The 25,316-nt window shown below is 48.7% G+C and overlaps 1 protein-coding gene across 5 annotated transcripts in view; it reads right to left on the reverse strand.

The window, feature by feature from the left end:
* The window catches only part of TNS1 (tensin 1), a 202,466-nt gene that overhangs the window by 146,222 nt on the left and 30,928 nt on the right, over positions 1–25,316 (reverse strand). Inside the window, exon 1 of one of the 5 annotated variants that reach the window (XM_042950114.1) lies at positions 4,263–4,893. The exons of the other annotated variants lie outside the window; for them this stretch is intronic. Within the exon in view, the coding sequence (XP_042806048.1) occupies positions 4,263–4,271 (9 nt within the window). The 5' untranslated portion in view covers positions 4,272–4,893. Of the gene's footprint in view, positions 1–4,262; positions 4,894–25,316 lie in introns of those variants that run through there. 5 annotated transcript variants of the gene reach the window in all.

The raw sequence follows: 25,316 nt of genomic DNA on the forward strand, positions 1-25,316 counted from the left end.
CCAGGCCGGCTGACCTCAGGGCTCATGCTGCCTTGGAGAGTCCAATAGAGGGGAACGGCCCAGACCCCAGGTGCCAAGAGCCCAGCAGCCTCTGCTCTCTGCCCTGCATGTCTGGCCGTGGTTCGCCATCCAGCCTCCCAGCCTCTCATCATGCCCTGGTGGACTCATCAGCCTCCCCTCTGTCCTTTACCCGCCTCCTGTCCCCCAGGCCCCCTTGGGGCCTCCTGCTTCCCCCAGGGTAGCAGCGCTCACACAGACACAGCCACACAACCATGTATGCTCGCACACTCACATACACACACATTTGTGCATGTATGCACAGGTACCCAAGCACTACGCACAAGCACATGTACTTAAACTCATGCACACACACCTGTCTGCACACACAGGCAAGGAACTATGTCTACAGAATACACATGCACACTCTTTGCACACACATTCCCGTGCCTAAAGGCCCCCAAAGATCCACACTGACACACACACACACTGGCATCCACATGCACACACACACACGGATCCGTGTACATACTTCCAAGGATGCACACGTACACACACACACACACACACACACACACACACACACACTTGCACACAGGCACACGTGTGAGCTCCAGCCACGGGAGGCTTGGCGTAGGCACCTGTGGACTGTCTGGGCAGGCAGAACTGGACAGATGTCTGCCACGCCACCCGGGTGGTTATTCCAAAGGCGAGAAGGCCGTCGGCTAATAATACTGCAGCGCATTCCTGGCCCGAGATAAGCGGCCCCAAGCATCCTCGGCACGTTCCGGACTCGCTGTCTCACCCCTGTGGATTCCACCCACCCGCAGCGCCATCCTGGAGGAGCCCCAGAGGCCGACACCGCCAGCACAGACACCTTGGCCAGGAGCCTGCCACTCTCCCCTCTCCAGGGACCCCGGGCCCGCTGCAGGCCTCAGTTTCCCCCCCAGGGACATGCACGCAGGGAAGGAAAAGAGGTCTGTGTCCATCCTGAGACGCAGGCTAAACTATAAGACCTCTCTGCATTCCAGCCCCAAGCTGGGCAAACACACGCCCCATGCGCCTCCCGTACTAAGTACACACCAGCCTGGCGGAGCCTCTCCCGCCAGGGGAGCGCCTCATCACACCCGTGCTCACTACAACTCAATGATATCATTGTATCATGCAGGTGAAGGGACTGGGGTCCACTGAGACCCCGCTGCCAGGAAGTGAGAGACCCAGAATTTGAACCCAGGTCTCCCAGCTCCTAAGCCAGGGCTCCTCCTAGGACCTCAAACCATCCCCCTCCTGGCTGACTCTTAAATCACATATTTTCAGTGCCACCAGGTAGATCAGGGACATCTTAGGGATCATCACCTTTCTCAGGGAAAAAAATCGTGTTCATTACAGACCCAGGAGGGGGACTGTGAGTAACACACACGCAAGGGCAGTACCCCCACGAAAGTGTCAGACGTTAGGGGCTGTTCTGGGGCATCTGCAGCTGCCAGAGGCGTGATGACAGTCCCCATAACAGGGGACAGGAGGACATGAGCCCTCAAACCTCCAAGTCACCAAGGGTTTGGGAAATGGAGGTGTGAAGACTGAGAAAGGGGCTTCCTCCACCCATGAAGTCAAGAGGGAGAGGTCTTTGGATTTTAGGGCTGGAGAGTCAGGACGAAGGGGAACAAGGGAGAATCCAGGGGATGACATGAACACACAGAGCCCTCAGGGCCCCAGAAGAAGGGACATAGAACAGACAGGAAAGAGAAGGAACAAAGCCAAGGAACCTGAGGTCCCTAAAGGAAAGAGGCAACAGGAGAGAAGGAGAGATGTGGTTGCAACAGAGACTGGGAACTAGAAAGTTCCGCTGCACTTTGGTGATGTGGAGCAGTCCTCATCTGAGTCTTTTTAAAGAATTAAATTTTTTTAACATTTATTTATTATTGAGAGACAGAGACAGAGCGCGAGCGGGGGAGGGACAAAGAGAGGGCGAGACACAGAATCCGATGCAGGCTCCAGGTTCCAAGCCGTCAGCACAGGGCCCGACATGGGGCTCGAACTCACAAAGATCCACATTGACACACACACACTGGCATCCACAGGCACTCATACACACGGATCCGTGTATGACCCGAGCCGAAGTCGGACGCTTAACCGACTGAGACACCCAGGCGCCCCTAAGTCTTATCTCACCTTGTAGCCTGACCATGTTCCAGGGCAGCAGTTTTAAAGTCTGTGTGTGCGCGCGCGTACACACACACACACACGCTCACCTAAATCTCAAGTGCCCTTCTGGGCAACTCAGTCAATGAGGTCAAGAGCTGTTCTGGACATGTCTCACATGAGAACAGTGAGGGCCAGCGAGAGACTGTGGCTTCCCAAAGGCGCCAGGTTTCCTTTTCACTGAAAAAAACACAAGCCAAGAAGAGGCCCCAAGTATCCCCATCCCCTCAATTCCCCAGGAGGCAGCACTGCCAACCAGCAGAGCCGAGGCAAGAGGCCCCAGAAGCAAAGGGAGAATGGAAGGAAGCAGGCCCGGGGGACTCTGGGGTGTGACTTTCCCAGCCCCGGGAAGATGGGACCGGGCAGGATCAGAGCAGCCTCCCTAGCCTGACACCAGCCGACCAGGCTCCAAGAGCACAGGACCTTGGCTGGAGATGAAGGCAGAGGGCACAGAGGCACAGGAGGTGGGGTCATGGTGGGGACTGCAGCTGAGAGAGGGGAGAGCGTTCCCACGAAGACTCGGCCATCCCAGCCACCGGCTTGGTAAGTAAGGCAGCTGTGCTTCCCAGAGCCGCGGGACCCTGCTGGCCACCCCCTTCCGGCCCCCCACTCCACACTTGACCCCCCACCCCCCACCCCCACTCTGAGCAAGCCAGGCAGCCTTACACGGACAGCTCAGGGAGGCAGTGTTTAGCAGATTAGGCACTCTGGGGTGCTGCTCTCTCCCCACAGCCCCTCCTTCCAGAGCCCCCTCTTTTCCGGGGACAGGGCAACAGACCCGCAGGCCAAGGCCAGAGAGGGGAAGCTGAGAAGGGAAGGATAACTGAGCTCCAGATTTCACATGTAGCTGGACAGAGACCCTCCAGTTGGGAGCCCGTAGGGAAACCTGGAAGGGAGAGGCCAGGGACAGAAACTATGGAATGAGGACCCATCAGAAATGTGATCACATGGCACCAGCTGATCGGCGAAGGGACAGAGGCAACAATATATGTAGATACGTGATCATTACAGAAATAGATGAGAGCACAGTTTCCAAGTTTATTTGCCTGATACACACAAAGCAACTAAAACAGGATGAGGGAAAACGGGACACATACTAGGTATTAGCTGCTCCTAAGAAATTATTATTAATTATGCTGACTGTGATAATGGTACTATGGTAATGTTAAAATTAAAAGGCCTTATCTGTTAATGATACAGAGTGAAGTATTTACAGTGGAATGATATAATGTCTGGGATTTGCTTTAAAAACACTCCAGCAAAAATAAGGGAGTGAGGGGGGCAGATGAAACAAAAACACCAAAAACTGATGGTTGTCAAACACGGGTACAAAGGAGTTCATTATGCTATTCTTGCTACTTCTGTACAAGTTTCAAATCTCCCACAATAAAGAATTGACAAACACACGCACATGCGCACACACGTGGCGGGGGAGGGGGGAGTCAGCTGATCCACATTCTATGAAGTGTGGTATTCAAGATGCTGTTAGCCGGAAGCATGGCCCAACCATTTTACTTTAATACTTTTGTATATTAAAAGAAACCAAAAGTATATAATTGCAGAGTAAGCCTGTACATTCTAGCACTTAAATGAGTAAAAGGTTATAAAAGCAAGTCTTTTTATTTTTAATGTTTATTTATCTATTTTGAGAGAGAGAGAGAGAGAGAGCAAGCATGCGAGTGAGTCGGGGGAGAGGGGCAGAGAGAGAAGGAGAGGGAATCCCAAGCAGGCTCGGTGCTCAGTGCAGAGGCTGACACGGGACTCGGTCTCGAGACTGGGAGATCATGACCTGAGCCAGAATCAAGGGTTGGATGCTTAACTGACTGAACCACCCAGATGCCTACAAGTCTTTTTTTTTTTTTTTTTTTTTTTTTTTTTTTTTTTTTTTTAGTGACTAGGTGAGAGAGAATAGGCTGGTGAGAATGGAATTGTACAATGGGAAGGGAGAATACACCTGAGGGCAGCCGAGAGACCACCAAGCTCACCCAAACTCCCCACGGCCGGGGAAACCATACACAGATCCACGATGGAGGCATCCTGAATATGCAGCTATGCAGCCTTACCTGAGACATTGGCCACAGGGGATGGTCCTAGGCTGGCCGCACAGCTGAACAGCTGGAATGCAGAGACAATAGTGGAGAACAACTGCGGCTGTTTATCGAGGGCAGCCCCCCACCCCGGCTCTGTACTTGCACTGGCTCTGATCCCTACACAGCCTTCAGAGGTAGACAACATCATACCCATTTTACAGATGGGGGAACTGTGGCTCAGAGAGCAGATGTGACCTTCTCAAGGTCCCAAGGCCAGCAGGTGGCAGTCAGGGTTTGAACCCACATGCTTCTGATGCCCGCACTTGCTAGTGGAACCAAGAAGGCAGCCAGGGAACCAGCCCAGCAGGAGCCTGGGCCCAGCAGAGAGCTACAGCCCTGAAAGACATGGAGAGGAAGACAAGAACGACATGATCTGTGGGAGGGAGAGGTAGGAGAGGAGGGCTGGTAGGGCCCGGGCTGCACAATGGGTTTGGGTGTCTGAACAGTTGTTACACAGAAGTGGCAGAAAGGGAAAGACTGCAGCAAGATGAATGAAGGTCAGACAGCTGGGAGAACTGGAAGGTAGAAACAGAGGGCTGTGAGCCTTGGTCAACATTTCAAAACGTCACCCTTCGGAGCTTTGGGGCTGGGATTACACCAACTCAGCATGGGAATATATGCTATTCCACACCTCCTGGGAGTTCTAGTTGGTAGTCAAAATGTGTTTGATTAACAAAAATAGGAAAATGCATGTAACTTCTCAAAACGTGAGGCTCACGGGGGAAATATTAATGAAAGAGTCCTTCCATTGTGCATCAAAGCCTGGAACACTCTTGATGACAAAGGGGTTAAGGTGGTGCCCTAGAAGGGCTATCTGCATGCCCAAGTTCTAACTTTTCAAGGCTAGGAAAACAGGCGAAGGAACATCGAGGGACACAAAACTTCTACAAAGCTCTCAGCACCCAGGAGATCCCCATCCATCTTTCCTGGCAGCTGAGATGCCCCCAGGGAGGCCTCCTAAGCAAGTCTCACCTCCCAATCTTGCGTCTGCTCTCAGGACTAGGTCCTGAGTCCTGGGCTGGACACGTTGACCGGAGCCTAATGCTGGCTGGCCGGGAGGAGCAGGTTCTGGTCAGCAGCAACATAGGGCTTCTGGCTCCGTTCATTAACTATGTGAGGTTGGGCAAGCCGTTTGACCTCTCCCCTGTTTCCCTCTCCTTCCCACCTTCCCCTGCTGTCCGTGCTAAAACTGGAATAATAATAATAATAGCAACTTCCTCACAGGGCTGTTTTGAAAATTCATTGGCATGATCCGTGTAATGTGCTTAGCATGGAACCTGGTCCTAATTGCTTAATAAGTGGTAACCACTGTAATTATGATCATTAACTATCCTGTCTGAGATCCACAGTTGGGCCCTTTGGCACTCAAGGCCCTGATGAGCCTGGACCACAGGAAGCGGCAGGGTGGGCAGCAGCCCGCAGGACAAAGGAGGCCGAGAGGGGAGAGCAGGCCAACCTCATCCTCTCCAGGAATGCGGCTGGCGGCTGGGAGGGTGGGGGGCGAGGGGAGATGCCTCGCCGCTGAGGTCAGGCCCTATTTGGAGCTGGCAGAGTGTTTATCACCCTCACGTGTGAGGGGAGGGGGGGCAGTGGGGATTGGAGAGGGAGAGGAGGGGAGGCGGCTGCCGGGAGGAGGGGGAGGCCTCCCTGAGCGGAAAGGACCTTCACCTTTGCCGGGGTCCCGGGAAAGACCACAGGCCCCTCCGCTCGCTCCGCGAGGGGGGTGGGGCAGCAGGGGTACCGGCTGCACACATCAGCCACCCCCCACTCGCTGCCTCAGCCCGGAACAGGACGTCCACCCCACAACGGGCATCGTTTCCAAAGCTCATCACCACAACCCAGCAAGCTAGAGCTCATCATCCTTGTCTCACACATGAGGAAACTGAGGCCGGGGCTGCTGAGGCTCCCTGCCGAAGGGTGCCTGCTGACACCAGTCGCTCGCTGACCCATCACCCTGCCCCTCCAGACACACACTCCACCTGTTCGGCCCTGCCCTGGCCCAACACAACCTCTTCTATTCTTGAGATTCCAGTTAAGGGGCCCCAACTGCTCCTTCGTTCCCTGCTGCCCCTTTTCTGGCTCCCCACCACCAGAAGGCACCCCCCGGAACCAACCCACCTCACTCCAGCTGCTGCTTCAACCTGCTTCCTCCTAGATTGTCCTCCACAAAGACCAAGACAACTCCCTGGTTACCCTCCGTGGTTGTGGTCGTACCCACCCCTCTACTGAAGCTGCAGCCACCCTGGGCCTCAGTTTCCCCTTACGGAAAGGACAAGTGGCCCACAGGGAGGGAGGGGGGATGCCAAGACCCCAAGGGCAGGGGAGAGCCTTGGGGATATATTTAGAGCGTTCCTCTTGCATGAAGGCACCCTTCTCCCTAGTTTCCACATCTTCCCCAATTCGGTGAAAGCCGGACCTCTCTCCCTCCCCCTCTCTGCCACCTACAAAACTTCAGTGAACGCAGCCCTGTTAGAGAGACTTGCTCAGTGGCTCTAGCCTCCTTGCTGGTTCAAATCCCAGGCCTCTCTGAATCTCCAAGCATTCCCCACCCACGCCCTAGGATATTTCACACACACGCACGCGCACACATGCACAAACACATACACATGTGTGCACGTGCACACACGCCCTGTAGCCACAATTCCTGCCTGGGCTCTGTGGTTACCCACTGTGGTCTCTCTGATTACCATCTCCCATACCGATCAGATCAGACAGAGGAACCGCTACTCTGCCAGGGCCACCTTAGCCTCTCCCAGAAGACAAGGTACTGCGTGTTTCCCCGTAAAACTGGCTGCAAGTCCTGGAAGGAACCGGAAGCCAAGCCCTGTGGAGGGGGTGTTCCCACTCAGGCTTCTGAAGCAAGCATTTAAGATCCTCCTTCTGGGGCACCTGGGTGGCTCTGTCAGTTAAGTGTCCAGCTTCAGCTCAGGTCATGAGCTCACGGTCCATGAGTTCGAGCCCCACATCGGGCTCTATGTTAACAGCTCCGAGCCCTGGAACCTAATTTGGATTCTGTGTCTCCCTCTCTCTCTGCCCCTCCCCCACTCACAGTCTGTCTCTCAAAATGAATGTTAAAAAAAAAATGAAAACAAAGTGAATATCGAAATAAAGCTAGCCAAATGAATTTTTTGGTTTCCCAGGGCATATAAAAGATAAAAGTTATGTTTACACTATAATCTATTAGGTGTGTGATAGCATTATCTCCAAACATTTACATAATTAAAAAATATTTTATTTCTAAAAATGCTAATCATCTGAGCTTTCAGCAGATCATAATCTTTTTGCTGGTGGAGGGTCTGGCCTCAATGTTGATGGCAGCTGACTGATCAGGGTAGTGGTTACTGAAGGCTGGGGTGGCTGTGGCAATTTCTTAAAGTAAGACAATAAAGGGTGCCACCACAGAAGTTGACTCTTCCTTTCACGAACCAATTCTCTGTAGCACGTGATGCTGTTTGATAGCGTTTACCAACTGTAGAACTTTTCTTATCACTGGAGTCAATGCTCTCAAACCTGCCACTGTGTTATCAACTACGTGTATGCAATGCTCTAAATCCTTTGGTGTCTTTTCTTTTTTTTTTTTTTTTTAATTTTTTTTTTCAACGTTTTTTATTTATTTTTGGGACAGAGAGAGACAGAGCATGAACGGGGGAGGGGCAGAGAGAGAGGGAGACACAGAATCGGAAACAGGCTCCAGGCTCCGAGCCATCAGCCCAGAGCCTGACGCGGGGCTCGAACTCACAGACCGCGAGATTGTGACCTGGCTGAAGTCGGACGCTTAACCGACTGCGCCACCCAGGCGCCCCCTTTGGTGTCTTTTCAACAATCTTCACGGCATCTCCAACAGGAATAGATTCCATCTCCAGAAATCACTTGGTTTGCTCATCCCCGAGAAGCAACTCCTCCCCCATTAAAGTTTGATCCTGGGATTGTAGAGATTCAGTCCCATTCTCAGGCTCCACTTCTCATTCTAGTTCTCTTTCTATTTCCACGACATCAGTAGCTACTATCTCCCCTCCCACTGTAAAACACAACAACGACAACAACAACAATACCTGCAAAGCACAATAAAATGAGGTGTGTCCGTTTATACCTCCTACTGCTGTTTCTGTGAAGAACCTGACTGATATAGGGAGTAAATAAGAGAGGTCAAAAACTATGGATCCTACCAACTTAAATGAACTCCCAATGGCCACAGTGGGGTCAATTCAATCCAAATAATAATAATAATAACAATAGCAGTGGATTATAACCTTTAAAAAATGAATATCCAGGTTCCGCACTGACATAAACAAATAACTGTATAAATAAATAAGACATAAGAGACAGTAGAACAAATAGAGACAGGAGAATGTTGAAGAACAGACGAATTCCATTTATAAACGTAGGAGGAATGATACAAATACAAAATCAAATGAACTCAAACTAAGAGACATTCTATAAAATACATGACGAGCACTCTTCAGAAGTGCCAGAGTCACGAGGGACAGAGGACTGCAGAATTATCCCAGCTTGGTGGAGGCCAAGGAGACACAGACTAAATGCAATGTAGGATCCTGAAGTGGATCCAGGATCCAAAGAGGGGCAGTAGTGGAAAAACCGGCCAAATTCGACTAAGGTCTGTGGATTAGTAAAAGCATCAGATGAGTGTTAATTTCCTGGTTTCCATCATTGTGCAATAGTTCTGTAAAGTTGTCAACATTTGGGGAAGCTGAGAGAAGGGTATATGGGAACTCTTTGTCCTATTTTGGCAAACTTTCCGTAAGTCTAGAATCATTTCAAAATTTAAAAAAAAAAAATGTAAGTAGGTTCTAAAAAAGACACAGATTAGGGTTCAGAATGAGAGCCAGAGGGCAGTTAAAGGACTGGGCCTTTGGGAGGGAAGAGGGATTCAACTCGGGAAGGTCCCCAGCCTCAGGGAACCCGAGGAGGGGGCCCTCAGACGAGAGGAGGGAGAAGGCAGACTGCTCCGGGTGCCAAGGAAACGGATCCGGCCTAGACACAAGGTGACACAGGCAGAGTCCCCGGGCCTTCAGCTCTGGGATAATCGCCCAGAGACAGTCGGCATCTAGTGCTCATAGCCATGATGCTGCCACCGCCACCACAGCTGTCACAAATTGCTAGCCACTGAGCACCAGGAGCTGAAAGCACTCTCCATTATCTACTAATTTCATTCTCACTACCACCCTGCAGAAAGGCCTTTATGACCCCAGATCATAGATGAGAAAATTGAAAGGGACATTTGGGTGGCTCAGTCACTTAAACCTCTGACTTCGGCTCAGGTCATGATCTCACAGTTCATGGGTTCAAGCCCCACATCATCTCCCGCCCCCTCCAACAGCATTGGGCCTGCTTGGGATTCTCTCTCTCTCTCTCTCTCTCTCTCTCTCTCTCTCTCTCTCTGTCTCTCTCTGCACCTCCCAACTTCCACTTTCTCTCTCTCTCAAAATAAATCAAACTTAAAAAAAAAAAAAAAGATGAGGAAGCTGAGAATCAGCACACCTCAGAAAATGATCCAAGGCCACTCAGCTATAAGCGGGGAAGCAGAGAACAAACCCAGCTCTGACTCCCGAACTCCCAAATCTTACAACAAAAGAGACCTTGACTGTCTCCAGTCCAACCTCCCTCACCACAGCACAAGATGGCTGCTGAGAGCTCACCATCTCACAAGACAGCCGAGTCCAGGGGGGACCGATCTAACTTTCTTCCCTGGAGATTAAGGTTGGCTTGGTAAGACAGAATTTCCTCCACCCAACCTGACTGCAGACTCTGTCCTGGGACCCCAGTCACAAAGCAGTGGCAATGACACTAATCGCTGGTATTCACTATTGCTCTAGTACTTTCTACGCATTGACTCGTGTAACCCGCACAATTACCTGATGAGGCAGGGGCAGATCAGAAACCCAAGTCACAATGAGGCTAAGCAACTTGCCCACTGTTGAAGAAGATAAGTCAGATGCAGGTCAGACCCACGTCTCCAGATCAGACCCTCTCCTCAAGGATCTCCCTAAGTCTGGGTTCAATTCCTGGGTCCCGGTTCTATCACCTTCCTGGCTGTGTGAACCCACTGCTCACCATCTCAGCCTGTTTCCTCCTCTGTGCCCTAAGGGATTACATTAATGCCTACCTTTCCGTGTTGTTGCAAGGATTAGATTAAATGGATCCTGACCACGCAAGGAGAGAGGATCTTTGTAAGCCAGGCACTGATGGTGGAATTCAAGCCAGTGTGATTTTCCGAGTGCAGGAGAGGGCACTGGAGCTTTTAAGCTGTTCCTCCAATCATGTATGACCCATGAGTGACCTTCCTCCCTGGCTTCCTTAAACAGAACCCAGTTTGAACCCAGACACCTCTGAACACCCTCGCTCGGGTGCCTCAGCCCAGCAGGTGGAAACAGGCCAGGGGGTTAATCTGTGACTCACTCTGTGCTTTCTTGTGCCTCAGGATATATATACCCCCCTTTTCCTAATGGCCCCCTGCTAACATCCCACCCTGCTTGCTGGCTCCAGGGGACAAATGACCAAGTCACTCATGTCACTCATCAGCCAGAGCGCAGAACTCTCAGAGAGAGGGAGCGGGGCCTCACAGCTCCTGGGCAGAGCAAAAAGCAGGGCGCAGGACAGGGGGCCAGCAGGTAGCCTCAGGCAGAGGAACCAACGTGGGGGCAGAATAACAGGGTGTGGGTCACTGTCATTCTTCTGGAGCTGGTGAGGCCTGCTGGCTGGTGGATTTCTGGGGCACTTAGATGTTTGTTATCCTTGGGTCTCAGAATAATAGAATGACTAAGAGTTATCATCTATCGATAAAGAGCCTATCACATGCCAGGATTTTACCCACACTTTCTCTGATCCTTACAGCGACCTTGCAAGGTTGGCTGGTATCGATGTCGCCATTTTTATACTGGTGAGGAAATCAGATTTCGGAGGTTATGTGACTTGTCAGACATAACACAGTTCATGTAAGTGGCAGAGTCAAGATCCACCTGGGCCCAAGGCCAGAGAAGCTCCAACTCCACTGGGCCCCCTCTCGGGCCATGCGGGCTCCGGAAGCCGTTCTAGGTCAACGGCTTGGGAGGCTCAGAAGGCTAAGACAGTCTTGGCCCCTAGAAAGAGCAATGCAGGAGTGAATGCCGGGTTCTCCAGAGGCAACTCAGGATGCCAGGAGGCAGGAGCTGTAGTTCCTAGCTACCGGGCTCACCATGCCCCAGGAGCGGGGAGCCCAGCCCTTCCTCACCCTGTGTGCTTAGCCAGCTCCAGGAAAGACTAACTCCCAAGCTAAAAACTGGAAGGAGTAGGGGAGGCTAGTGTGGGCCAGGGGTCCAGGAGTCACCCCGTTCTCTCCCACACCACTGACAAGCCTCCTAATCTTCACAGGGCCCTCTGCCCTCTACCCTCACACCACGGACCCCAGCCCTCACCAGATCCCTCATGCTTGCTCGTAGTGGGAAGCTGCTGGCCTCTGTTCCCTCCCACATACCTCACCACGTGTCCTGTTTCAACAAGACCCCCAGGATTTCCCTCTCCTTTCTCCCTCTCTGGCTCCAATTTGCCCTCTCTCCCTGCTCTGGGCTCCCACCCTCCCCCTTTCTAACTCCTCTGTTCTCTCAGAGGCAGCAACCCCCTGTGTGATGTTTACACAGCCTCAGAGTCAGAAACGCTGAAACCCATGAGACCTTTTGGGAGCCACATTCCAGGAAAATGAGAAGCCAGTCACAGCTCAGTGTCACTTTCTGCCCCCCCCACCCCCTCGCCTCACCCCCTCCCTGCCGGTGTACGTGTGTGTATGTGTGTGTGCACTAACTGCTTATGACACACTCCAAGCTAACTTATTAACTCCTGAAGGTCCTATACTCTATTACCTCAGAGAGAACTTTAGGAAGATGAAGTAGGGGTGCGTGGGTTGTTACAACTTCTGGCAAATTTTTATAAAGCAGAGAGAAAACAGCTTCCCACCCCAGACCTACCTTGGCTTTGACTGGCACCCCAGGAGAAGCAGAAGCCAGGAGAACACAGAGCCCAGAGGAACCAGTGGCTTGCTCCTAGGGGGCTTGCCCCCAGGAAAATTGAGGAGGAGTTTCCAGGGGCAAACATGGGTTACTCAGGTGTTGTCAGAGAACCCCAGCATCGGAATTGTTAGGAATGGTAGATAATAATGCATATCCCTGGACCCGAGCCCAGTCTCACTGAATCAAAGCTGAGGGTGGCAGGAATATGCTTAACAGGCTCCCCAGATGATGCTGAGTTCCACTGACAGGTGATGTGAGGGAACCGTGACCCATGGCTCTTCCCCTTAGAAATCAGAAAACAAACCTCGGCAGCAGAGAGTAGAGGCTGAGAGCAGAACAGGGGAGGTCCCCTGCTGCAGTGAAAAGTGATCAGGCTTTGGAGCCCCAGGTCCACTGCCTGCCAGCTTCATGACTGGCACAAAGTATTTCACCTCAGTGTTCTTATTTGAGAGTGGGGCCAATTGCACCTGCTTTATGTGTGTTTTTTCAGGGATTAAATGAGTTGAGGGTCAAGTAGCCACCCTGCAGAGGACACTCAATAAACAGTGGCTTTAACCAAAGTGATTGCAACAAAAAATCCTGTAAGAGTAAGAGAAAAAGCAGATTCTTTGAAAAAGCCAACAGAGTTGGCAAAACATCCAGGTAGACTGACCAAGAAAAAAAGAGAGAAAACTCAAATTACTAGAATCAGAAATGGAACAGGAGTTTGGGGTGCCTGGGTGGCTCAGTCGGTTAAGTGTCTGACTTTGGCTCAGGTCATGATCTCACGGTTCGTGAGTTCGAGCCTCACGTCAGGCTTTGTGCGGAAAGCTCAGAGCCTGGAAACTGCTTCAGGTTCTGTGTTTCCCTCTCTCTCTCTCTGTCCCAAACCCCACTTGCACGCTGTCTCTCTCTCTCTCTCAAAAATGAGTAAATGCTTAAAAATTAAAAAAAAAAAAAAAAGAAAAAGAAATGGAACAGGAGACATTCCTGCTGACCTCACAGAAATAAAAAGAATCATGAAGGAAGACTATAAACAAACATATGCCAATAGATTAGATAGCCAAGAGGAAATGGACAAAATCCTTAAAAAAAAAAAAAAAAAAAAAACGAAAACAAAACAGGGGCGCCTGGATGGCTCAGTCGGTTGAGCATCTGACTTCGGCTCAGGTCATGATCTCGGCAGTTCGTGAGTTTGAGCCCACATTGGGCTCTGTGCTGACAGCTCGGGGCCTGGACCTCAGCTTTGGCTTCTGTGTCTCCCTCTCTCTGCCCCTCCCCCACTTGTGCTCTGTCTCTCTCTGTCTCTCAAAAATAAATAAATGTAAAAAAAAATTTTTTTAAACCAAACTTCCAAAACTGAGTCAAGAGGAAACAGAAAATCCAAGTTGAAGAGCTCAAAGTTGCAATCAAAAAACTATGCACAAGGGAAAACCCAGACCCAAAGTGCTTCACATGTGAATTCTACCAAACATTTAAAGAAGAACCAATACCAATTCTTCACAAACTCTTTAAAAAACTGGAAGAAGAACAAACACTTCCCAACTCATTGTATGAGATCCTTATTACCTTGATACCAAAACCAGACAAAGACATTACAAGAGAAAAAAAAAACTAAAGACCAATATCTCTTATGAATAGAGATGCAAAAACCTTTGACAAAATACTAAAAAATAAACCCAGCTACATGTACTAATAATTATGCACCATGACCAAATGGGATTCTCCCCAGGAATGCTGTTTTCACACCTGAAAATCAATTAGTTTAATCCATTCTATAATACAATCCATATCAAAGAACAAAAATACAAAAACCACATAATCATCTCTATAGATGCAGAAAAAGATTTAACAAACTCCAGCCATATCTCATGATTTAAAAAACACTCAACAAATTAGAAATAAAAGAAAATGCCCCTGACAAAGAGTATCACCAAAAAACCCCACAGCTAACATCATGCTTAGTGGTAAAAGACTGAATGCCTCCCCTAAGGTCAAGAACAAGATTAGGATTTCTGCTCTGGCTACTTCAAATCAACATTATACTGGAGGTTCCGGCCAGGACAATTTGGGGGGAGGGGGGATTAAAAAAAAACACTCAGGTTGGAGAGGAAGAAGTGAAACTATATTCACAGGTTATATGATTTTGTATAGAAAATCCTAAAGAATCCCTTAAAAAACTATTAGAACTAATGAGTTCATCATGTTGCAGGATAAATCTCCAATATACAAAAATAATTGTATTTCTATACACTGGCAATGAATAATCTAAAAATGAAGTTAAGAAAACAATTTCATTTAAAGAAATCCATTTCTTCCATAGAAAAGATTAAAATACTTAGGAATAAATTTTACAAAACACACTCAGAAAACTACAAAACCATGTTGAAAGAAATTAAAGAAGATCTAAATAAACAGAAAGACATTCCATGCTCATGGATCAGAAGACCCAATATCATTAGGATAGTAATACTCCCCAAATCAATCTATAAATTCAATGCAACCCCTATTAGAATCCCAGCAGATTGCTTTTTAGAAATTGATAGACTGATCCTAAAACCCAGGGACCCAGAATAGCCAAAGTAATCTTGAAAAAGAACAACACAGAAGACTCACACTTCCCAATTTTAATATTTACAACACAAAGCAACAGTAATCAGAATAGTGTGGTACTAGCATAAAGACAGTCATATGTATCAGTGAAATAGAATTAAGAATCCAGAAATAAACCCACACATCTATGGTCAAGTGAGTTTTGATAGAGTTGCCAAGATCATTCGGTGGGGAAAGAACAGTCCTTTCAACAAATGCTTCTGGGACAATTGGATAGCCACATGCAAAGGAATGTAGTTGGACCCTTACCTCATACCCAATATAGAAATTAACTCAACATGGATGAAAGACCTACCTGAAAGAGCCAACGCTATTAGACTCTTAGACGAAACATAGGGGCAAATCTTTATGACCTTGGATTCGGCCATGAATTATTAGGTACGACACAAAAGCAAAAGTCATAAAAGAAAAAATAAATAAATTAGACTGTATCAAAATTTTACACTTTTGTGCAAAATGAGAGGACAACCCACAGAACGGGAAAAATATCTCAAATCATATCTGAGATCAGATATCTGACAACCCAAATATCAAGAACCTATAGGGGCGCCTGGGTGGCTCAGTGGTTACGCGGCCGACTTCGGCCCAGGTTATGATCTCGCGGTCCGTGGGTTCGGGCCCCGCATCGGGCTCTGTGCTGATGGCTCAGAGCCTGGAGCCTGTTTCAGATTCTGTGTCTCCCTCTCTCTGACCCTCCCCCGTTCATGCTTTGTCACTCTCTGTCTCAAAAATAAATAAACGTTAAAAAAAAATTTAAAAAAAAAGAACCTATAAACAACACTTACAACTCAATAATAAAGACAGATAATCCAATTTTTAAATGGTCAAGGAATCTGAACAGACATTTCTCCAAAGATGATAAAGCAAATGACCAATAAGTACATGAAAAGATGCTCAACATCACTAGTCATCAGGGAAATCAAATCAAAACCACAATGAGATGTCACTTCATATCCACTAGGCTGGCTATAATCAAAAAGATAAGCAGTGACAAGGACATGGAGAAATCATAACCTTCGTACGTTACTGGTGAGAATGTAAAATGGTATAGCAATGTTACAGGTTGAATTGTGTCCCTCTAAAAAGATATGCTGAGGTCCTAATCCCCAATACTTGAGAATGGGGACCTTATTTGGAAGTAGGTTCTTTATAGAGATAATCAAGTTAGGATGAGGATATTGTTATAGGTCTTAATCTAACATGATTGGTGTCTTTATAAAAATTTGGACACAGAGATAGACACAGAGGGAAGATAATGTGGAGACATACAGGGAAAATACCACATGAAGACAGGATTGGAGTGATGGATCTATAAGACAAGAAATGCCAGAGATTGCCAGCAAACCACCAGAAGCTGGGAAGAGGAAAAGGATTTCCTCTACAGCTTTCAGAGGAACATGGCCCCGTCAACACCTTGACTTTGGACTTCCAGCCCCTAGAACCATGAGACAATAAATCTCTGTTGTTTTAGGTCACGGGTTTTGGTACTTTGGTATAGCAGATCTCGAAAACTAATATAAGCTACTTTGAAAAACAGCCTAGCAGTTCCTCAAAAAGTTAAACAGGGTCACCATATGACCCTGCAATTCCACTCCTAGGTATATACAGTTGACCTTTGAATGAGGGGGTTAGAGGCACCAATAGCCGGCACATGAAAATCCCCATATAACTTTTGATTCCAAAACAACTTAACTACTAATAACCTACTGTTGACTAGAAGCCTTACCAATAACATAGTCAACTAACACGTTTTTTTTTTTTTTAATTTTTTTTTCAACGTTTTTTATTTATTTTTGGGACAGAGAGAGACAGAGCATGAACAGGGGAGGGGCAGAGAGAGAGGGAGACACAGAATCGGAAACAGGCTCCAGGCTCCGAGCCATCAGCCCAGAGCCCGACGCGGGGCTCGAACTCACGGACCGCGAGATCGTGACCTGGCTGAAGTCGGACGCTTAACCGACTGCGCCACCCAGGCGCCCCAACTAACACGTTTTTTACTCAAAGTTAGCACACATTTTATATAGCATATGTATTATATACTGTAGTCTTACAATAAAGTAAGCTAGAGGAAAGAAAATGTTAATTAAAAAATCATAAGGAGAAGAAAATACATTTACAGTACTGTACTATAAAAATCTATAAGTGGACCCGTGCAGTTCAAACCTGTGCTATTCAAGGGCCAACCGTATACCCATGAGAAATGAAAACATATGGTCACAAAAAGACTTGTACGTGAATATTCATGACAGCATTATTCATAATAATCAAAAGATGGAAACAACCCAAATATCCATCAACTGATGAACGGATAACCTCACATAATGGAATGTTATTCAGACATAGAAAGGATGTGCCTTGAAAACATTATGTGAAACGAAAAAAGCCAATCATTAAATGAACACCATACATTCTATTATTCCATTCATATGAAATCTCCAGAACAGGGAACTATGTAGAGACCGAAAGTAGATCAGTGGTTGCTAAGGGCTGGGGCAGGGGTGGGGGGAAAGGATAGAGAGACTGAGAAGTGACAGCTATAATGTACAGGTTTCTTTTCAAGGGGACAAAAAGGTTCTGATGTTGATGGTCACAGAACACTGAATATGCAAAAAACAAAAAACTATCACTTTAAATGGGTGAATTGTATGGTATGTGAATTATACCTCAATATACTTGTTACCAAAGAGAGAGAGAGAGAATGACCAAGAGGGAAAGGATGGAGAGAGGTCTCCAGAAGCTGCAGACCACTGGTTTTCAAATCTGGTCGCAAAGAGGACTCGCCTGGCAGGCTTTTACTTAAATCAACTTTATTGAGACAGAATTTACATACGGTAAACACATCCCTTTTAAGCATATAGTCCAATGAGTTTGACAGATGGATACATGTGCATAACTACCACCACAACAAAGATAAAGAACATTTCTATCACCCAAAAAAAGTTCCCTCACACCCTTTTGCAGTCAGTCTTCCTACCACCCCCGGGGCCAGAAAACTACTAATCTGCTTTTTGCCACGACAGCTTCATACTTTCCAGAATTTCATAAAAATGGAATCAGCCAGTGTGTACTTTTGTGTCTGGCTTCTTTCACTCAACAGTGTTTTTGACATTCACCTCCAGTGCTATGCGGAACAATGGTTCACTCCTTTTCGTTGCTAAGTAGTATTCCATTGGGCCATTATATCACAATTTCTGCATTCACCTCTTATTGAATATTGGGGTTTCCCCAGGTAGGGGCTACTGTGAATAAAGCTGCTATGGATATGCACGCATTTTTGTGGACATGTTTCCATTTCTCTTGGGTAAATACCTTGGAGTGGAATTGCTGTGTCAGGGAGCAACCGTGTATGTTAACTTAATAAGGAACGGTCTGTTTTCCAAAATGGTTGTACCATTTACACTCCCACTGCTAGTTGCCACTTTTAAAAATCCCAATGCCCGGGTCATGTCGCAAGCCAATTAAATCAGACTCTCTGGGGAGAAGGACCCAGGCATCATCATTGCCCCTAGGTGATTCTAATGCACAGACAAGGTCTTGAAAGCCAGTGCTACAATCTCAGGTGCCTTGGGGCCAGCAACCAAGCAAAAGACACATTATATTCACCTGCACCATTTCCTGATGCCTCCTTGATAATGGAAAGAAGAGAAGAAAACATAGGCAAGCATCTAGTCTCGAGTCAGCTATGTTGGTCTTCCAGATTCTCCCCACCTTTCATGAGTTAGGAGAAGGCGGAAGGAATGTAAAATAATAAATATTGGGGCACCTGCGTGGTTCAGTCGGTTAAGCACCTGACTTCAGCTCAGGTCATGATCTCATGGTTCCTGAGTTCGAGCCCTACGTCAGGCTCTGTGCTGACGGCTCAGAGTCTGGAGCCTGCTTTGGGTTCTGTGTCTTCCTCTCTCTGTGCCCCTCCCCAGCTTACATTCTGTCTGTCTGTGTCTCTCTCCCTCTCAAAAATAAATAAAACATTAAACATAATAATAATAATAAATATTAGCAACTTTTTGACCACTTGATTTTGAGCTTGGCATTACAGTTGGGTCATCACTCTCAGTGCTCACAAGAGTCCTACAGGATAGGCCCTACTATAATCCCCACGATACAGATGAGCAAATGGAGCTCACAGAGGTAAAGCAACTTGCCCAAGATCACGCAACCAATTATCCACGCAGTCAGGATTTAAACTCAATATTCTGCCTCCAGGGCCAGAGAAGACTCAATGGGTCCCAAGGCATGAAACACACCCACCCCCCACAACCCTCAGTCCAACTATACCCGGGACAGCAGGAGAATTCTCCAAGCCTCCAACACAATTGTGAAGGAAAGCCGCAGGTGTGTTTATGAGAGAGTGGTAAAGGTGGTGTATAATATGACTGAAAGGTGGGGGTTAATTATGGGATTTCCTTTCCTTTCAAGCTTAAAGGACGGGATTTAAACCCCTTTGGGACAGGGGAGGAGACCAAGTCATTGCTGGTGCTCGGGACAGGGAAGAGCCAGGGTCTGGGAAGAGGGAAGGAGAGAGATAAAGAAGCAGGAGGTGAGTGGGAGCTGCCTGAAGGCTGAGGAGTGGGCAGTTTGCCTGCCCGGCTGCCTGGTCCTTTCATTTAACTCTTCTCTGGCCTGGGAACGGGTGAGGAGCACTTTGCTGGAAGGAGCCGCTCTCTTCAGCGGGGACGGCTATTTCAAAACAAGGAGCAAACCAGGAGTGAGAAAAGCATTTCTCAAAAATGTATCTGGGGATTAGGGAAACCGTGTGGGCTATGCAGGTACTCTGTATTATCACGGCAACTATTCCATAAATCTAAAACAACTCTAAAATTACAAGTTGCCTTTAAAGTGATAGATAAATGGGGCGCCTGGGTGGCTCAGTCAGTTGAGTGTCTGACTTCAGCTCAGGTGGTGATCTCAATGGTTCGTGAGTACGAGCCCACATCAGGCTTTCTGCTCTCAGTGCAGAGCCTGCTTCGGATCTTCTGTCGCCCTCTCTCTCTGCCCCTCCCCTGCTCGTGCTGGTGCTTCTCTCTCTCTCTCTCTCTCTCTCTCTCTCTCTCTCTCATTCTCTTCCCTTCTCACCTGCTTCCCACCCATGGGTCCAAGGGCAGGGCCAGAATCATGTAGAAGACCACTGGCCCTTAGCCAAGTTGGTTACCCTCCCCAGGCCTCAATTTGGGATCTATAAAATAGGACTACCAGGAGTCCAGCCCACATCACAGAACCGAGAAGATGAGTGGAAACGTTTTGTGTGTTGCAAAGATCTGTGTAAATCCAGATGATTCAATGTTCATAGCACGTCTGTTCATAATAGCCCCAAACTGGAAATCACCCAAATGGCAATCAACAGTGGCATGGATAAACAGGTTGTGGTTTATTCATGTGCTGGAATACAACACAGCAATCAAGAAGAATGAACCGCTACAGTGTGCACGCACACAGATGAGCCTCCCAGACCTAATGGTGAGTGAAATAAGTCAGGAGCAAGAGTCAACATACTGTAGGAGTCAATTCGTATGCAGTTCAAACAGAGGCAAGTAATCTGGGATGGTGCAAGTAAGACTAGAAATTACCTTTGAGGGATACTGACTTGGAGGGGCGCATAAGGGCACTTCTGGGTGCTGGAAATGTTCTGGATCTTGATCTGGTTCATATATAGGTACAGACTTATCAATGTATACTTGATGGTACATAACTTATACCTCAGCTAGAAAATGTAAATGACTAAAATTACTATGTGGAGTCAGTCTCTGTTGGAAGGTAAGAGGGCTTTTGGAGGGAAATTATGAACCCCTTTGCTACTCCTTCTTTCCTGCTCTCACACCCTCCCCTCACCACCCCCCTCCATAGCCTCTCTCTAAATGGGAACTTCTTGTCCCTCAACATTCCTTGATTCTATTCCTTTACTCCTTCATTGGAACCCCTACCTCTAGAATAGTGGGGTCAGGCACCATTCTAGAAACTTGAGGGTGCAACCTAACTCTCAGCCCTCCTTTGTGCAGTAAACAGGTATTTAACATATACTTTGAGGCCCCTCCTCTACCAACACTAAGCATTTTCTCTCAAGCAGGTCCAAGTGGTAAAGAGCTGGCAAAGAATATCTGGAATAGATAACCCTTCTCCACCTGTGGTTCAAGAAAGGAGAAAGCTGTCTACTAGGTGCTGGTATCCATTTATTCCTCTACAACAGAGCTCACATAGCTGGAAGGCAGCAGGGGTAGAGTTGAAACCCAGGTATGTCTGACTCCTACATCTCTGCCCTTCCCAACGCTCTCACAGCCCCCCAGGAGCCAGATCCACCGTGCCTTCTCTCTGGGCATCTGTACAGTCAGCCTCCAAGGTGGCCCCCACTGATTCTTGCCTCCAAGTATTCGTGTCTTTATATCGCTCCCCCCCCCACAATGAAGATGACCTATGCAACCAACAGGATATTGTACAAATAACAGTATTTGTCTTCCAAGGCTAGGATATAAAAGACACTGTGACTTCCACCTTGCTCTGCCTTGAATTACCCACTTTGTGGAAGCCAGCCGCCATGTTGTAAGGACACTCAAGCAGCCTAGGGAGAGTGCCATGTGGTGAGAAATTGAGACCTCCTGCCAACAGCCAGCCCCAAATTGCCAGCCACATGAATGAACCACCTTGGAAGCAGCTCCTCTAGCCTCAGTCGGACTTTCAGATAACTGCGGCCCTAGCTGACATCTTGACTGCCACCCCATGAGAGACTCCAGGCCAGAATCAGCCAGCCAAGCCACTCCAAACTTTCTGACCCATGGAAGCTGTATGAGATAATAAATGTTTGTTGCTGCTTTAAGCTACTAGATTTGGGGGCTGTTTGTTATATCATATTGCTTCATATAAATAATATAGTCCCTCTCAGCTCAGAGCCATGGGTTCATGCTGCAGGAACAGTCCGGAAGGTGGCATGTTAAGGGGTCCAGAATGATCCACTCACCAGAGGGGTAGCCAGCACGGGCTGAATTTGAGAGGACCGGAGAGGACACACATCAACAAGAAATCCCCAGCATGTGCGAGAAGGACTGTGAAATAAGAAATCAGGCAAAGCAGAAATCCTGGCACCTTCCTACCTAGAAATTTCTTACACACTCCATCTATCTCAGTAAATGGAACCACGTGGCCAGTTACTCTGGCCAAAAACCTGGGTGTCATCCTTGAGCCCATTCTCTCTCACATACCCAACATCTCATCCATCAGCCAAGCTCTGGGCTCTACCCCAGAATGTATCCCAGACCTGGCCCCTTCTCACTGCTTTTCCTGCAAGCACCACGGCCTAAACCACCAGCCCCCTTCACCTGGCCAACATCCGCAGCCTGTTGACCCATCTCCCTACCCTACTCTTGTGCCTGTTCAAGGCCAGAGGAGTCTTCTCAGAATAGAGATCAGATCATGTGGCATGTGCTCAGAACACTCCAGGGCTACTATTCTCCAGCAAGGCATGGCCTTCTTTCAAGCATAATAAGCTCATCTCACCTCAGGGCCTTTGCACTTGCTCGTTCAATCTTCCAGATCATCATGTAACATCATCATTTGGGTCTCACCTCATGCAATACTTCCTCTGAATTTTCCGGGGCCACACTAACATAATCACTCTCTAACCCACTGCTTTAGCTCATTTCCTTCATAACATGTTTACCTATTTACTGCCTGTCTCCCCCAGAAAAGTGTCAGTCCCATAAGGGCAAACACCTTATCTATCTTATTCACTTCAAAACCAGTGTCTGTCTCTTGATGTCAGCTCAGGTCATGATCTCACAGTCACGAGATTGAGCCCCACATCAGGCTCCATGCTGTGTGTCAAGCCTGCTTGGGATTGTCTCTCTCTCTCCCTCTCTCTCTGCCCCTCCCCCACTCATAGTTGGTCTGTCTCTCTCTCTCTCCCCCCCCAAAATAAATAAACATTTTAAAAAAACAGTGTCTTAAAATAAATGTGTTTCTTACAAAAAAAAAAAAAAAAACAGTGTCATATGGAAAGAGTTCAATAAACATTTGTTTAATGAATCCTGTCTAGAGGTAAGGGGGTGGATGAAATGACCTCCAAGTTGATCTGGCTGTAAAATCCAGAGGACAGAGCTCTGCTGTGTGCTCTGGGGCTCACATCGCCCTTCCCAGCAGAGGAAAAGGCAGGGCGGTAGTAAGAGCTGTGGTTTTAGGGGAAAGACTTGCCAGCTGGGTGGAGCTCACACCACCGGTGGGTCCCATTTCCTACAGAGGAAAATCCTCCAAAAAGCTCCTTCTGTCTGCCTGGCCACTGCCCTGCCGGGCCACCTCTACCCTCTCAGTTGTCGTCCTTGGCTGGGCAGAGCAGGACTGCCGCAGTCTGGTGGATTCTGAGCTTCCAGTATTTTCAAGAATTACCAGGCAGGCTACACCCCCCAGAAGTCATCTTTGGCATCCCTCTGTCACCCCACAGGAGGCTGCTGCATAATAGGGAACCCTCTTCTGTCACACCTCCGGACCTCTTTCAGCCCCTGTTCACCCAGACTCAGACCCTTCATTGCCAGTATGTTCGTCCCCTTATCCTAGTTGAAGGAATCCGCTGCCATAAGAGATGGAAAGCAAAGACGGAGGGGCAGGTAAGGATTAAGGAACGTCAGCAAGATCAGATATTTAGAAGGAAGCACAAAGGTCCAGGGACAAAGATGGGTGACGAGTTACACTGTGAGACCTTGGCAAAGTCATCCAACCTCTGGATGCCTCAGTTTGCTTATGTGTAAAACAAGGAGATCTTTCAGCCTGCTTTATGCGGTGATGGAATTAAAAGAATAAAATCAGACAATCCACTGAAGTGCTTTCTAAAGCCTGAAGCACTGTACAAACATCCATTGTTATTAAGAGAAGCAGGTGCAGAAAGCAGGAGAGAAAGGGAGTAGACAGGGAGGAGGGAGGAAACAAAGGTTCTGGAGTTAAGGGTGGAAAAGCTCTGCTCTGGACGAAGAGAACAAGGAAGGGAGATGGAGGGAGGAGCAGAAACCCACTGCCCCCACCTGAAGAAGGCAAGGCTGGGAGAGTCAGAAAAGCAGAAGGCACCTGGAGGGGCAGGACCGTCCACCTGTGCCCATTGCGAGCCGGGCCGTTGGCACCTCTGCTACGAGGGCACTCCCCCTCCCCCACCCCCACCCCCACCCCCGGAGTTCACACACAGATGGGGAGATGCCCCCAGCAAGGCCATGTACCCTGCTTGAGCAAGGTCACTCCGGAAGAAGTGGATTCCCTTGCAGACCTGCCTGCTCCAGGGGCACCCTTCCCCAAAACAACAGTTGGCTCTTGGAGCTACCAACTGATAATAATCAATTACTCTGCTCTTGAGCACCTGCCTTATGTCAGGCACTGGACTGCGTGCTTCACACGCATTATCCCATTTTATCCTCATAACAACCTTTTCTTACCCCATACCCTTGAGAATAAAACAGAGGCTCCGGGAGGTTAGATGCCTTGCCCAAGGTCACTCAGTAAATAAAGAAGCAGAGCACGAGATGTACTGGATCCTGGGCCTCAACTGCCCAGTACTTCTTTTTGAGACATCCTCCCTCCTGCTTCCATTCAAGGAACTCCTTCCTGAAAGATCAGGTGTGAACGGCAAAGGTGGGGTGAGAGGGCAGGGAGGATGTAAGTAATGATGGGGGACAATGCAGAGATGGGCTGTGTAACAGGTAAGGCAGGGCATTTCCACCTCCAGAGAGCTGAGCCCATCTGACAGAACAGCTGCTCTCCCAAGTATTCCATCATAATCCATTACTCCAAGAAGCCAACTCGTGATCCATCACTCCTCGGTCCAGGCCCGAGAGGATGCAGCAGGGCTCCAGCCAACCTGGCCAACCAGGACCCAGCAGTCCCTCTGACCTTCTTGCCTCAGTTTTCCTCTCCCACCAAGACCAGCCCTGAAACACTGATGGGGAAACTGAGGGCCAAAGTGCCACCTGGCCAATAAAGAGAGTGGGATAGTCTCGCAGGAGATTCCAGGCCCAGGGAAACCCTGACCTCCAACCTCATCCCCACTTCTACCTACCCCGTTTTCCCGCCCTCGGGCTCTTTTGACTGTGGCCCCCATCCCGAGTTTTTCCAGATTGCCCCAATTGGGCCAACCAGGGCTCTGCGCGGCCCATGGGATAACTGAAACGCGTCGTCCTCCTCCTCCTCCTCCACTCCCACAAGCACACCCCCCCCCCCAACCAAGGGAAATGCCTTCAGAAGCCCCTCCCTCGGAGCTTGGTCCCCGCCAGCCACGTTCAGGAGCTGCGGAGACCCCGCGCGCGGCCCCCATCCAGAGCCCCCTCCCCCTCCCCCGCCCCCCTCCCGCCAGTCCCGGCCCTCGCCTTCACCTTGACCCGGGCCGCTCCCGGCCCCAAAGCTTAGCATAAACAAAGAGCAGGGCAGGGGACGACCCGCGCACCGCCCCCGGCCCGCCGGCGCCCCGGGCGCCCCC

The sequence above is a fragment of the Panthera leo genome, chromosome C1 (assembly GCF_018350215.1).
Source record: "Panthera leo isolate Ple1 chromosome C1, P.leo_Ple1_pat1.1, whole genome shotgun sequence".
In the NCBI taxonomy this organism is placed as follows: Eukaryota; Metazoa; Chordata; class Mammalia; order Carnivora; family Felidae; genus Panthera; species Panthera leo.